Below are 15352 nucleotides of genomic sequence, written 5' to 3' on the forward strand. Positions count from 1 at the left end.
TAATTTTGAGATGAATTTCGCACACACGCGTTTCATTCCTAAATTTTCGGTTAAAATTTCTGAAATGATAGTTTTTGGTATCCCAAGGTCTTCTTCTAGTTCTCGCATAGTCATACGACGATCTTGTTCGATTGCAAGTCGCACCCGCTCAATATTATCTGCGGTTTTTGTCGTTGAAGGTCGGCCGGAACGAGAATCATTATTGACAGAAGTGCGACCATCCTTGAACCGTTTATACCATTCTTTTATTCGTGTTTTGATACACTCGTTTCCTAAGGCCTTTTGCCTCATTTTAATAGTTTCCGAACTCATTTTTCCGAGTTGAAAGCAAAATTTGATGCAAATTCGTTGATCTTGTTTTTCAGTCATTTTTGACAATATCAAAATTCGACGAACGCGGAAAAGGCACTGTAAGCAAAGACACGCTGCGCATGAATTATACGTCCGGCAGATGTTATTAAGTAACCAAGAAATTCGTGAGGCTTTACTGTTGACATTTCTTTCCGGTAGAGATCGCTCGAACACTATGGCGCGAAGATATAAACGTAGGCCCGATACTTTCCGAACAGATCTCGTATGTACCTGAAAGGCTGGAACGGCCGAAAACGGTTTTTTTCCCTGCTAATGGCAAGGGCGGATGATATAACTTGTTTTATTATCTCTAGATATGTGGAGCCGACGAACCTTCAAAACTGAGCCGTTAATCATGGGAACAAAATTCAGAAAATGTAAAAAACCATTAAAAATTAAAGGTAACGAGTCGGACCTGAAGCAGATTGAATGCGCAAGCCATAATCTAGGTACGGCGGTGCCATTGGCTGCACCACCAGAAGAAGCAAAAGCTTCCACCAGCCAATGAAACAGTCTAATGGAGATGAGAAAAGGTAGTACAGGATGGATGAACTACAACGTCTTAAGGAAACAATAAAAAAACTCATAAAGATACTAAAAGACAAACAGTAGAGAACGGTGAATAATACCATGCATGAACTTGCGCAAAATATAAAAAATACATTCAAAAGTCTTAAAAAGGTGTAATGGAGAATCACGGCTCGGCCGTTGCTCTCCGTCGAGCTCTCGCCAATGCCCGTGGGCCTTGCCAAGCTGAGAGTGTGCGCTGGTTGAGCACACGCTGGTGTCTGCGCTGGGTCTTGCGCTGATTTTCTTTTAATTGTATTTAATTACATCCAATACTGTCTCCTATCTATTATCTAGTCATTTAATTATATTTAATTTATATTAATTTATATCCAATACTGTGCTGTGACTTTAGACTTTAATTAGGGAAATATAATTTCTTATTTTTATTTTATTTATATTTTTACATTAATTATTACATATATATTGTGATTATTATTTCCATGATGCCGTTACGTCTTGGGCATTAACTACCCGTTAAACCTATCATTTAAGATATACCAATGTAAAATCTAGTGGGCAAGGCTTATTTATGTTTCACAATTATATTTTAGCAATGGGGTAGAAATACGAACAAAGAGGAAACAGAGAGATAAATAAATGAGTGTTAAATACTGAGATCTTATCGTTGAGATGTCTCGTAGATTAGGTTAAGGAATACAGAAATAGGCTAGTTTAGAGTTTTTGTAACTAAGTAATGTTTAATGAAGATTTAACAAAATTTTTAGGCACGTTTACAGCTGTGTTTACCAAATACGTATATAAATACACCAAATTTACGTATGGGTGTAATACCGAAATCTGAGATGCTGTCTTTGTCTTGAACTCTTACGAACCGCCCGCTACGGCGCTTGCTATATACGAGGTGTGTTCAAAAAGTAACGAGAATTTTTAAATTTCGCGGGTTTGGAGAGTCCGCTTGTATAAAATTTTTTTTTATTATGTTGGTACACATGCCCCTGAAGTACGATAAAATTTTCAGCAATATTCATTGCTTACTTTTTAAGTGGCAGCCGCTAACGTTAGACGTGTTTTTCGAGCTCGGCGATTTTCGTTTGTGAAAAAAAATGGATCAAAGAATTTGTATTAAATTTTGCGTAAAAAATGAAATAAAGTGTAGTAAAGTTTGTCAAATGTTAACAAAGGCATATAGTGAGTCTGCTATGAGTAAAGCAAGGATTTATGAGTGGTATAAGCGTTTCCAAGATGGCCACGAAAACGTTGAAGATGACGAACGACCCGGACGCCCAAGCACATCAACAACCGATGAAAACGTGAAAAAAGTGAAAGAAATGGTTATGAACGATCGCCGAATCACAATCAGAGAAGTCGCTGATGATGTTGGCATATCAGTTGGCTCATGCCATCAAATTTTTTCGAATGTTTTGGGTATGAAACGTGTGGCAGCAAAATTCGTTCCAAAATTGTTGAATTTCGAACAAAAACAGCGGCGAATGGAAGTTGCTCAGGAGTCGCTAAATGAAGTCAATAACGATGCAGAACTACTGAAACATGTTATGACAGGTGACGAAACATGGGTTTACGGATATGATGTCGAAACTAAGGCTCAATCGTCCCAGTGGAGGCATTCTGGATCGCCAAGACCGAAAAAGGCTCGACAAGTGCGGTCGAATGTGAAGGTTATGCTCACTGTGTTCTTCGATTTTAATGGCATAGTGCATTATGAATTCTTGCCACAAGGTCAAACAATCAATAAGCAGTACTACCTACAAGTTCAACGTCGTTTGCGTGAAGCAATCCGAAAAAAACGCCCGGATTTGTGGCAAAACAATTCATGGCTTTTGCACCACGATAATGCGCCTGCTCACACTTCATTGCTTGTTCGTGAATTTTTGGCCAAAAACGAAACTGTAACGATGCCTCAGCCTCCATATTCGCCAGATATGGCTCCATGTGACTTTTTTCTATTTCCAAAAATAAAGAGAACATTAAAAGGCCGTCGTTTTACAAGCATAGATGACATTAAAAGCGAATCGCTGAAAGAGCTAAAAGCTATTACAAAGATCGAGTTTCAAAAGTGTTTCGAGGATTGGAAAAAGCGTTGGTATAAGTGTATTGTATCCGAAGGGGACTACTTTGAAGGCGACAACATTAATGTAGATGAATAAATAAATATTTTTTTCATAAAACGAAAATTCTCGTTATTTTTTGAACACACCTCGTATATTCTTATAGCTCCCAAGTTTCAGTAATTTTTTCATATTTGCAGTTTTAAGTAGGCCTTGCTTGCTACAATTGCATGCAAAATTATCCGGCCAATCATAGATTTTATAATAAACTGTGGTTGAAATAGTATAAATTGATAACTTTCATATACCATTATAAAGTACATTTATTGTGCTACATTACTACATAGTTAGATAATTAAATATAACAATCAATAACACAGGCCAACAAGGTTTCAGAACCAGAGACCAGACATAGTACACCCGAAGGATTTTGGTGCGCTGAATCCAAATCCGAGCTCAGAATTGCGCCAGCACCTCAGGATTTTGAGATATCCTAACCTAAATGTGCGAAAATCATGTTTTTTTGGCTATATTCGGTACCTTATAACATTGTGAATAAATTTTTTCATGCAAAATTGACAACGGCATCTGAAAGAGCAACTTTTGGCCGACAAAATGTATTACCGATTTTTTTTATGTCTTTTTCCATCAGAGATACCGTCAATTGAAATGTGCCATTTATTAATTGATTTATACTAGAGTATGAAAAATCTTGATTTTTTTTGCAATCTTTAGTAGTAGGAAAAACTTACACTGGCATATAAAGGTCTACCATTGTACTAATTTACGGCGAATCTAGCTGAATTTATTAGATGCACTCTAAAATGGCAGCTATAAATTTAGGGCAGGCTAAGGCAGATGGTTATGACCTAAATGCACTGAAAATCCTATAACTCTAGAACCAGCGACAGATTAACTTAAGTGCGCTATAACCTGCAAGCTCAAAACCATGACAGGATTGCCTAAGTGCGCTATAACATACACTCAACTTAAAACCACGACAAGTTAACCTAAGCGCTCTATGACCTGCGAGAGGTTAAGCTAAGTGCGTTATAATACGCGGCTGGTTGACTCAAGTGCGCTATAACCTGCAAGCTCAAAATCACGGCAAGTTAACCTAAATTCGCTATAACCTGCTACAGGTTAATTTAAGCGCGCTATAATCCACAACAGGTATATTGAGTACGATATAACTTGCAAACCAGAATCCACGACAGTATAACCTATATGCACAGTAACCTTCGAGCTCTAGCCCACTACAGGTGAACTTACGTTCGCTATGATCTGCGAGCGCTAAACTCATAACAGGTTAAAATAATGCAGTGAACAGTGAGGGTCAAGCACAGGACAAATTAATTTAAGTGGACTGTAATCCATAGCATTTCAATCTAAGCTCCAATGTAGTTAGAGAGGTTACACTAAGAAGCTGACAGTCTTTAGAATGTATATTCTTAAACCTATAACCGCCAATTCTGTGATGTTATACTTTCTTTTTGTGAAAACGTTAGCTCTTCATTTCAAACGATCGTTGAAGATATTTACGTTTGTGACTAGTAGGGTTATTATCATCCCTTTTCAATGACCAGCAGTTGTCGGCCATTATTTTTTCATCCCACCTTCCTTGGTAGTGTTGTTCCTTTTGTTTAAAGTCTTGGTGAAATCGTTCACCCATCTCCTCACTATATGCTCCAAGATTTTCTGCGAAATAGTCCAAATTAGAATTTTTCGGAAATTCTGTAACATGTTGGACACAATAGTTTCAAACTGCGGATCTCGATTATTGCCTAAAAATTTTTCTGTAACATATTTGAAGCTCAACCAAGCATTCTTTTCAACGAGAGTTATGGTTTCGATAAATGTATCATCTTTCATGAGTTTTCGTATATCAGGCCCAACGAAAATGCCTTCCTTAATTTTCGCATCACTCAATTTCGGAAATGTGGCTTTCAAATGATTGAAACATTTACCTTCTTTATTCAAGGCTTTCACAAACTGTTTCATTAAACCTAATTTGATGTGAAGTGGTGGCAGTAATACTCTTTCTCTATCAACAAGACCTACGTAGGCGACATTATGAGTACCTAATTTCCATTCTGATCTTGTGGGACATTTTTTTGTTACCCAATGCTTATCTCTTGCAAGGCTATCCCAAAGGCAGAGGAAACACGGAAATTTGGTATTTCCCGACTGCAAGACAACTATAAGATTTATCATCTTAAGGGGGGAGCCTGCTTTAGAGGCTTCAAAAAATCGATTTTTTTTGCATAAATGTCTTTCTAAACTATCCAAGAATGTGTCCCTAAAATTTTAGAAGCATCCTCGAAATATTTTCGGAGATATAAAAGAAATAGTGAGTAAGCGTCGAGCAGGTATACGAGCGGCCGGGTCGCTCGGAGCGCGCGCGCTCCGCCCCTTGATCTATTGTACGTATTATAATACAAAGGAATCACGATCTTTCGAGACACTATAGATCCTTCGTAGGTCTTGGTGGAGCTATGGAAGGGATAAAAGTGTATATTATAAGTAGTATACATGAGCTGGCAGAGTCGGCTTGAGCCAAGCTGTATTAGCATTCGAGTTTAGTTTTGTTTAGGTACGTGAACATCTTGAAATCATGCAGAGCTATCTGAAAGGTAGTAAATATTCAACTGAACGCACTGGTAAGCCACGGAAGCGCAAATTCCATGGCAATCAGTTCGTAAATATTTCGACATCTGACTATGAAGAAGCTAATACGAGCCGTAGTGAAAATAAATTGGCTTCAGCAACTACGGACGATGTCATAATTCATCCGTCACATTGCTATCGAATAATTGAGTTTGTCTCTGTATTTTTAGCAATTTCCGAAATAGTTATTTGCAATTCGTGTAAGCAGCGAATAACTTTTGCCGAAAGCGGCCATCGAGGTCTCGGATTCAAAATCATTTTAGCGTGCAAATGCGGTAAACGAGAAATTCAATCTGGACCATTGATCAACACATCAACACTGGCTACGAAATCAATAGAAGAATTGTGCTCGTCATGAAGCTTTTGGGTGTCGCACGAGAAGGCATTAACATTTTTTGTGGTCTTATGGACATATCACTAGACTTAGCTAAATCGACGTATGATCAAATCGTGCAGCACCTGTATTCAGCGTCGAAAAAAATGTTCGACAGCGCCTGCAAAAAAGCCGTCGCAGAGGAAAAAGAACTTAACGTTAAAAATGCAAAACCAGCTGACCATTTGAAAGTTTCGGGCGATAGATTTTGGAAAAAAAGTGGCTTTACTTCATTATACGGTGTAACTACACTTATCGAGTACTACAGTGGCAAAGTGATCGATCTCATCGTTAAAAGTGGATATTGTCATACTTGTGCTCTCAAGAAGAATACATTGGGCGACAAAGAGTTTGAAGAATGGTATCAAAACCATAAGGAAAATTGTTCTTCGAATCACGCCGGCTCGTCCGGAAAAATGGAAGTTGATTCGATAATGACAATGTTCTTGAGATTCATCAAGAAATTCGGAGTAAAGTACAGTAATTACATTGGTGACGGCGACTCCAAAACATTTCTTGGCATTCTGAACAGTAATCCATACGGCCCGGAGCTCACAGTGACAAAAAACGAGTGCGTGGGACATGTCCAAAAGCGCATGGGTACTCGTCTCCGAAACAAAAAAAACAAGAAAAGCTCGGTGGAAAGAAGCGGCTCACCGAGACTTTAATAAAAAAATTAACCATTTACTACGGTCTAGCCATTCGAAGAAACTTGAATTCTGTGGAAGACATGAAAAACGCTATAATGGCGACACTCGATCACTATTGCTCGACGGATGAATTACCTCGCCACGACCATTGCCCAGAAGGCGCCGACAGTTGGTGTGAGTGGCGCAAAGCCGAGGCAGCAAATAAACTGGCTGATTTTCAACATTCGCCACGTGTCATCGACGAAGAGGTTGAGAAGCACATTCGTCCTGTGTACGAGGAGTTATCTAACGACGATCTGCTAACGAGATGCTTGGGTGGACACACACAAAATGCGAACGAGTCGTTCAATTCCACTGTGTGGCGCATGATACCTAAACACCTTCATTCAGGCATTAAAATTGTCAAGATTGCTACCTACATCGCTGGAGGAATGTTCAATGAAGGCTACAGTGCTGTATTACAAACAATGCAGATATTAGACTTGAAAATTGGACAGCAATGCATGAATTTCTCTCGGCAAGCCGACCAGAAGCGCATCGCCCGAGAAAACAGACGGAATCTACTCGCGAGCAAAGAGGCCAGAACAGCTCGTAGACTCGAAAATCTCGGCGAAAATCAGTTTTACGAAGAGTCTGAAGAACAAATGTATGGACCAGGAATCGCCGATTAGCAAAGTTACGTGGTAAGTTCAATAAAATTACGTTTTTTTATATACGAAAACTTTGACGCGCGATTTCTCGGTTTTGCATTTTTACGATTTTTCCTAATTGGCGGGAAAGATAGGGAAAAAACTAAACGTCCTATCGAAACGAGATAAAGTGGGTTTTATTTGGAATTGAATTTTATTCAAGCTTAACCTAAAAAAACTTAAGAAAGTTAAGATTAACTAACTTTTTAAACAATCTAAAGTGAATTTTTTTTTCAATAAAAATAAATTTTTTGTTCATTTAGCGATAAATTGTTCAATTTTCACTTTTTTTTTTAATTTTCTTGGTTTACCTAGAAACTACACTATTGGAGAATGGAAATTTTATCTGATTTTTTGTTTCAGATGAAAATTGCGATCTGCATTTTTCCCGCCGCACGACAACTACAGAGTGAAGGCGCCTCGGCCGAATGCTTCTACGAGCCACAATATGATCTGTATTTTAATAAAAAATTTAAGAAGACTCTTGAAACAAGTTATAATAAACCCTGAATGTTTCATTCCAATCGGATATTTCATTCCTCCTCCAAAAAATTCTCGAAAAAATCGTTTTGTTGACGCCTCTAAAGCAGGCTCCCCCCTTAAAGTCACCACAAACAAGCCAATTGTGAGTCTTGTAATTTATTTTTTCCAGTAGAAATTGAAAACTATTGTATGATTCTTTTAGTGCAGTTGAGTGACCTACAGGAAGTACCGCATACTTATTTCCGTTGTATAGTAACACAGCTTTGAGACTTTGTGTGAAAGAATCAATGAAGAGACGCCAATTTTCTGGCTTGTACAAATCTTGGATATACAAGTTAACCAATTCGACGTTATTACAGTACACCATCACATCCTCCATTGTAAAGTACTTTATAAACGCCTCTTCTCGGTTTCTGTAAATTGACACTTTTGTTCCAGGTAATAATAGCTTCCTTTCTTGGAGTCTTGAAGCATAGAGTTCAGCTTTATCCTTTGGAAGATTGAGATCTCGAATAAAATCATCTAACGAACTTTGGTCAAAAAGCTTAGGTCTCTCGTCATCAGAACTATCTTCAAAAGAGACATCTTCAGTTGTATCAATATCTATCGGTTCAACTTTTGCCGAACCAACTTCTTTTCCGGGTTTACTTACTTTTGCTACTTTGGCTGGTATTACACTCGCTACCGCAAGGTAGATGATTTTATTTCAATTTTGTTTATTGAAACCCGTTATATTACATAAGCAGAAGTAACAATCAGTTTCATGGTCCTTGGGCTCACGCCAGATGGTCGGTTCAATAACAGTCATATTGCTGCTATTATCATCCCACTTCAACATAGCAAGTCTGCAAGAATTACAAATTGAAGATGGTAGCCATGTCTTATCTAAATTGTCGATCGGAACCTTATAACATTTCATATATAGAGTTTTGATTGAATCATTAATCGATCGTCGATAAGAAGTTATTTCAAACTTCCCACAAACATAATAAAATGTATCAATTTTTCTTGCACAAGGGTTTCTGGAACTCATTTTTCTTATAATAAATAACAAAGAGGATAAAAAATGTTCTTATGATAAATATTCTTATAATAAATAAAGTAGAAGAAAATAAGATAATAGCATTTACAGGAAATTTAACCGTTAGTCCGCCCCTCAAACGTGATCTCTAACACGGAAAGATTAGCATGTCACGAAATCAGTTATCTCAGCTTTCACCTATCTTAGCTTCAGCATACAATCATACATTTCAAGTTACGTAATATTCTACATCACCTATTTACAGAATTTCAAAAACAAATGAAAGATTTCACGGTTTTTGATTCCGCTTATCGTATCGGATATCAGATTTACAAAATGTGTTTCATTTAAGCCACTTGTTTAAACAAATTTCTGAAAATTGAATATTTTTGCAAGTTGCACCTCATTTCCATGGTTTTAGGGGTCACTGATTACGAGTTTAATGTCAGATTTATGAATTTAGATTTATTTAAACAATTTATTTAAATAAATGTTGCAAGACTCAATGTTTTTGCAAGTTACACGTACTTTTGCTGATTTTTGAGGTCTCTGGTTATGAATCTGATATCAGATTTGCAAAATGTATTTTATTTAAAAAATTTCTTTAAACAAATTCCTGTATAATAGAATATTTTTGCAAGCTGCACCACATTTCCATGGTTTTGGGGGTTACTAGTCACAAGTTTGATGTCAGATTTGTACATTTAAATTTATTTAAACAAATTATTTAAATTTTTAATTCTAATATTTGTCTGTCCGTCACAGGCCGACAAACTTCAGAATCAAAAACTATACATAACGCACCCGAAGAATTTCTATGCGCTAAATCCAAATCCCAGCTTAGAATTGCGCCAGCACGTCAGTATTCCGAGATATTTATAGAAGGCTATAATCTGCGTGGCCATAACCCTAAATCCGTTAACCCAAAAACCCCCGACCTCTTAACCTTTAACTGCCCCCTTAACCTAAAATCCGTTAACCCTGTAGCCCTGAAACCTGTGATGTTATAACCCTCGATGCCGTTACGCAAATCCCTTAATGCCTGAGCCCAGTAATTTGCGCCACAAGGAATCTAGGGCTATTGTATCGCAGGTTACAGGATTCCGAGTGAAGAAATTCGGGGTTAAGTTGGCCGGTTTTATTGCCGCGCTTGTTATAACCTTCATGGGTTAAAATATTTGGGGTTAAGGGGACGGGGATTATTGCATCGAAGGTCACAGGGCTCGGAGGTTAAGGGATTTAGGGTTAAGTGGGCAAGGTTTATTGCCCAGCAGGTTACAATGCTCCAAGATCAGGGATTTGAGTTATAATAGTCGAAATTCATTGCGTTGCCGTATAAACCAATTGATAAGTAGTACATTTCAATTGACGATAAAAGAAGACATAAACTAAAGATTGTTAGTGCTTTTGTACGATAAGAATTACTTTTTAAATGCCGTTGTCAATTTTGCACGAAAAAAATTATTCGCAATGTTATAATGTACCGTATATAGCCAAAAAAACTTGATTTTCGCACTTTCAGGTTAGGATATCTCGAAATTCTGACGTACTAGCGCAATTCTGAGCTCGGATTTGGATTCAGCGCACCAAAATCCTTCGGGTGTACTATGTCTGGTCACTCGTTCTGGTGTGCCGCAGTATAAACAAATTCATAGGTGTTAAATTTCAAACGACGATATCTACATTACCAAAAGACATAAAAACAAAAATCGGTAGTGCATTTTGTAGGCCAAGAGTTGCTCTTTCAGATGCCGTTGTCAGTTATGCATGAAAAAATTTATTCACAATGTTATAAGGTACCAAATATAGCCAGAAAAAACATGATTTTCGCACATTTAGGTTAGGATATCTCAAAATCCTGACGTGCTGGCGCAATTCTGAGCTCGGGTTTGGATTCAGCACACCAAAATCCTTCGGGTGTACTATGTCTGGTCTCTAGTTCTGAACCTTTGTCAAATTTTGTTGGCCTGTGTAATTCTTTATAACAAAAAAAATTTTTTTGATACTCCATAATAATCCGGCCAAAATTTATAATAGTATTTACTAATCGGGAATAATGTGTTTCGCTCCGTGTGATATATAAACATTGAGTGCGCTATTTATTCTGTATTATCCGATCAGTTATTATTCGCCAAGATGCCGAAACGGACGTCATTGGACAAACGTGAATTGGTTTTAAAACTACACAATAAAGATAGAGATATAGGAAAATCAACAGTTGATGATATACTCAAAAACTTAAGACTACTGGTGCTGTAGAAGATAGGAAAACGGCTGAGCGTATTGATAAAGTGATAAAAAGAAAGGCTATCTCAGATGTGAAGAAAAATGCTGCTATTATTGCACGTGAATTACGTGAAGAAAATGTAGCTGACATTAGTCAAAGTACCATGTCTCAAAGACGAAACAAAGTAGGATATTTTGGACGTGTTGGTGTTAAGAAACCATTGATCAGTAAGAAAAATAAGAAGGCCAGACTAGAATTTGCTACAGAACATCGGAGCTGGACTGTTGAGGACTGGAAAAAAGTGCTGTTTTCGGATGAAACTAAAATCAAAATATTTGGAAACGATGGGAGAAAATATGATTGACGACGTAAAGGTACCAGAAATGATTCACGATATCAAACACAAACTGTGATACACGGTAATGGAAACATCATGCTATGGGGAGCTTTCTCTTAGAAAGGCGTTGGTCTAATTTTCAAAATTGACGACATTATGGACTCTACCAAGTATAGGGACATTATATTAGATGTAATGCTGCCTTATGCACGTCAAAATATGCCAAGAGCATGGATCTTTCAGCAGAATAATGATCCAAAACATCGATCACAGCTCCTTCAACAACCTTTTTGCCGACATGTACAGAATTTGAGATTCTTTAACCTGTTAACCAAGCGGGACGTATAAATACGTCAAAAGTAAACAATATCGGGTACGGGTAGGACTTATTAATACGTCCTCGATATTTATATTGCACCCTGGAACGGGCGGAACGTATATTTTACTACTACTATGGTAATACGTCATTCATACACGTCTTAGTGGAAAAGGACGCGCCCGTTATATGTTGCGTAATTAGAAAGGGATTTCCCCGGTTAACAGGTTAAGAGCTCGAGTTTGAAACTTTATAATGAAAGTTAAAAGCCGTCGTAAGACGTAACACTTTAGGGCCCAAGATATTGCGATTAATATATATTTATCGCAATCTCCGGTTGTGAGAAAAGCGGATATGTAAAAGGTCTTTGTTGTTCCTAGTGTTCAAGCTCTTAAATATTACAATTCAGCGAGTGTTTAGTTTGTTTTATTTGGATTTTGTTTCGCTTTGTAGACATATTTTCAGTACATAAGACGCGTGTAAGGCCAGTTTTATGCAGTTTGCTTCTATCCTCTGTAAGTGTATAAAAAAACGATATTAGCGTGAGTATTATGTATATAGTTATGTATATATTATGTATATATGTGTATGAATTTAATTTATAGTTTGAGAATTAGCAGCACTTTCGTGCTGTGTAAAAAGTTAAAAGAAATGGCTTGCCTGCTCCTGCTGGACTTAAAATGGGGATGCGAAGTTATCAGCGAATATGCGTAAGTACGTAGTTTAGAGGGTTTGGTGTTGTTGGATTATTGGGTATTTAATTTTTTTGCCTTTTCTTGCTATTTTCAGGATTGGGTTACTGTGCGGATCTTGAGGCGGTGTGATTACCTGTGTCAAGAATCGGTTTATATGGGAGAGTATGGGCCTGCCAAGGATACTTGGGATCTTAGGAGGCTGTTCTTTTACGAGAAAATTGCCCCGAAAAGGCGTAGAGACCAACCATAGATTGTGTGTAAGATGTATTCTCTAATAATGGTGTCAATTGCTAGTTTTTCTATGTGCAAGATGCGAGAGGGGACAGCTAATTTTTCTGGGTTCTTTCTCGGTAAAAAAAGCCGGCGCTGACTTTCACAGGCCGAAGTTCGCTCTGGTTCGGGAGGTTGATACAAATAATTGAACACTTTAATTCACTTATATTACATATGGCGATCCCATTTATTGACGCCTTTTCACAAATATCACTGCAAGATCTACTTCACCGCAAGGAGCGCGCTCGCTCAGACTTTCTGTGACCAGAGTTCGCGGGATAACGCGAGCGAGATCGCTCAGCGTGAGTGATAAATTTCTCACAATACGCTAATGTTTGTAATCGAGCGAGAGCTGGCGCGAGAGAGATAAACTGGCTTTAGACCCACCGGATGCCGACGGTCCGTCGGTAGAGAGACGACGCCGGCGAAAGTATAGACCCGCCGGAAACGGTGCCCTGGCGACGATGGCGGTTGCTGCAGGAGGGGCCGCAGCACGGCCTTTGACTCGTGGACAGCAAATGGTCGCTGCTTGTCCTGGCTCAGCTTTGAACACCTTGTTCTCCTGGCACAGTGTCAGTCGCACCCCTGGCAGTAGTTCCTCTCCTGCCGAAATCTTGTCTCCACTAGTCTCTCCTTGGCGGCCCTAATTACTCAAGAGCTCGCGCCTAACTGCCCCTCCTCTCTCTTAATTTTCTAAGCCTCGCGCCGCCGCGCTCCCACTTCTCTCACCGTCAAAAATCAGTCAAAATCGCTCTCTCTCTCTCTCTCGCTCTTCTCGCTCTCACTCGCACACACGGCGACACCTCGCCGATCGTCACGCTCCTCTCTCCAGATCCTGCAACGACACAAGTATGTAGTCGCTATATAGCGTACACTTGGTCGCTGCGCTCGCGCGAGGAGAGTGCCACACACAGGGCTAGCGAACATCGCTATAACCCTGTCACAAAGATTATAAGTATCGTGATGACTGCTGATGAAATTGATCCACATGTGATGAGTTTATCGATGAGCAGATTCCATGTGCTTTCCGCTAATTTTTTTAAGGAGTTTTCTGCGATGATGTTTCCCAATGTTTGTTCTCCGGCCATTTCTCATGTTATGACATTTAGGAGTGATGTTTTTCTCATTGGGAACATTACCTGGTTTTGTAGTTGGTATAATTCCTTTTGAGAGTATATGCCATTTGTTGCGAGAGATTCAATTGATTTGAATAACCATCCATTTTTGTAATTCGTTTGAATATGTGTGGAGATGTTATTTTAGATGGTGTCGATGTGAATTTTTCATTCGTTCCCGATCTTGTAATATGTTAGTATTATTGAGTTGCAGTTTACTTGGGTGCCCTATTTTTTCAGAATGTGCGTTCTGGGTGTCAGAAACCAGGTTTCATTTGCCGAGAGGCCAGGAAATTCGCTGTAGCACTCTTTGAGGTGTAATATCTTGACTATTGTTGGTATGTATGTTATTATGTGTACTACTTCCCCTGCAGCTGTGGCCATGTATCCTGTTTTCTTCATTATGTTACGTGCAAATTTATATGGGGAATGGGTTGCAATGGATAGGGAATTTTGGATTGTTTTCTTTTCGATTTCGCATTTACTTGTTATAAGGTCTAGGTATAAACTATTACGTTGTTTCCTGATATGTTTTTGTACGTATATGAATTTCGAATTGATATATGTAAAGATCTAAGTTTACGCTATCTCGATTGCTGACGATGTCGTTTTCGAACTTGTAAGTACTTAAGTAATTATTTTTTTGTGGCAATAAATAGTTTTAGGTGTACTGTTCTAATAAATTCTCTGTCGCATTTTATTAGTTTAGTTTATTTATTTACAACTTATATGTTACATTTGGTTTACATTTCTTATATTACTATTTGTATCTCGTATCCAGTTTGTATAGTTGATTATGTATGTGTTTTGTGTCTGTGTGTGTGTGTGTGTGAGTGCGCGCGTGCGTGTGTGTGTATGTGTTGTGTAAATATGTGCCTTTGTAGGTGTGTCTGCAACTCTTGTGTCCATGTCTTCTGCGCCTGCCTGTTCCTCTTTTCTTCTCATTTTTCTTCTGATTAATCTTCTCTTCCTCTTTCTCTCTCCAAGATCTGCCTTTTCCGCTCTTCTGTTTTCTTTTCAGCTTTTCCGTTATTACTTTCTTTTGCCTTTTCACCTTTGCCTTTCCTTTGCTTTTGCTCTCCTTCTTGCTAATCATTTCATCTATCTTTCTCCTTATTAAGGCTTTGACACCTTTTTCTTGTTTCCTATTGCTCCCTCTGCCTTTCCTTTCCTCAACCTCACTTATTTTTCCTTAGTATCTTATGATTTGCCTTCTAGTTTACCTTTTTCTTTCTCTTCTTCGATTCTTCTTCTTTTCCATTTTGCTCCATCCTCCAAAACCTGCTTCCTCTCGCTTGTGTAGTTGCTTTTACTTGTGTCTTATGTGTGTGTGCATGTGTATGTTTATGTTTGCGCGTATGTTTGTGTTTTGTGTGTATGCGTGTGTATGTATGTGTGTGCAGATGTGTCTGCGAGTCTTGCTTCTCTGTCTTCTGTTTCCGTCTCTCCTTAGGGTCTTGTAGCTTCGTCTTCTTCCTTTTCTTCTTCTTTCTTCTATTCATTTCTTCTTGTTTTCCATTTTATCTCCATCATCCACGCTATCTTTTCTTTACTTCCT

General features: G+C 38.4%; 2 protein-coding genes across 2 annotated transcripts in view; one reads left to right on the forward strand and one right to left on the reverse strand.

Moving 5' to 3' along the window:
- Positions 1-15352, reverse strand: part of LOC131672690 (small nuclear ribonucleoprotein F) — a 39810-nt gene that overhangs the window by 6977 nt on the left and 17481 nt on the right. The window lies entirely within an intron of this gene.
- On the forward strand, positions 6719-7309 carry LOC131672683 (uncharacterized). Its single transcript, XM_058950066.1, has one exon. It carries the CDS (start codon positions 6719-6721, stop codon positions 7307-7309), a length of 591 nt encoding a protein of 196 aa, XP_058806049.1.

The sequence above is a fragment of the Phymastichus coffea genome, unplaced genomic scaffold (genome assembly GCF_024137745.1).
Source record: "Phymastichus coffea isolate CEN01 unplaced genomic scaffold, Cenicafe_Pcof_1.1 PCOF00012, whole genome shotgun sequence".
NCBI lineage: Eukaryota > Metazoa > Arthropoda > Insecta > Hymenoptera > Eulophidae > Phymastichus > Phymastichus coffea.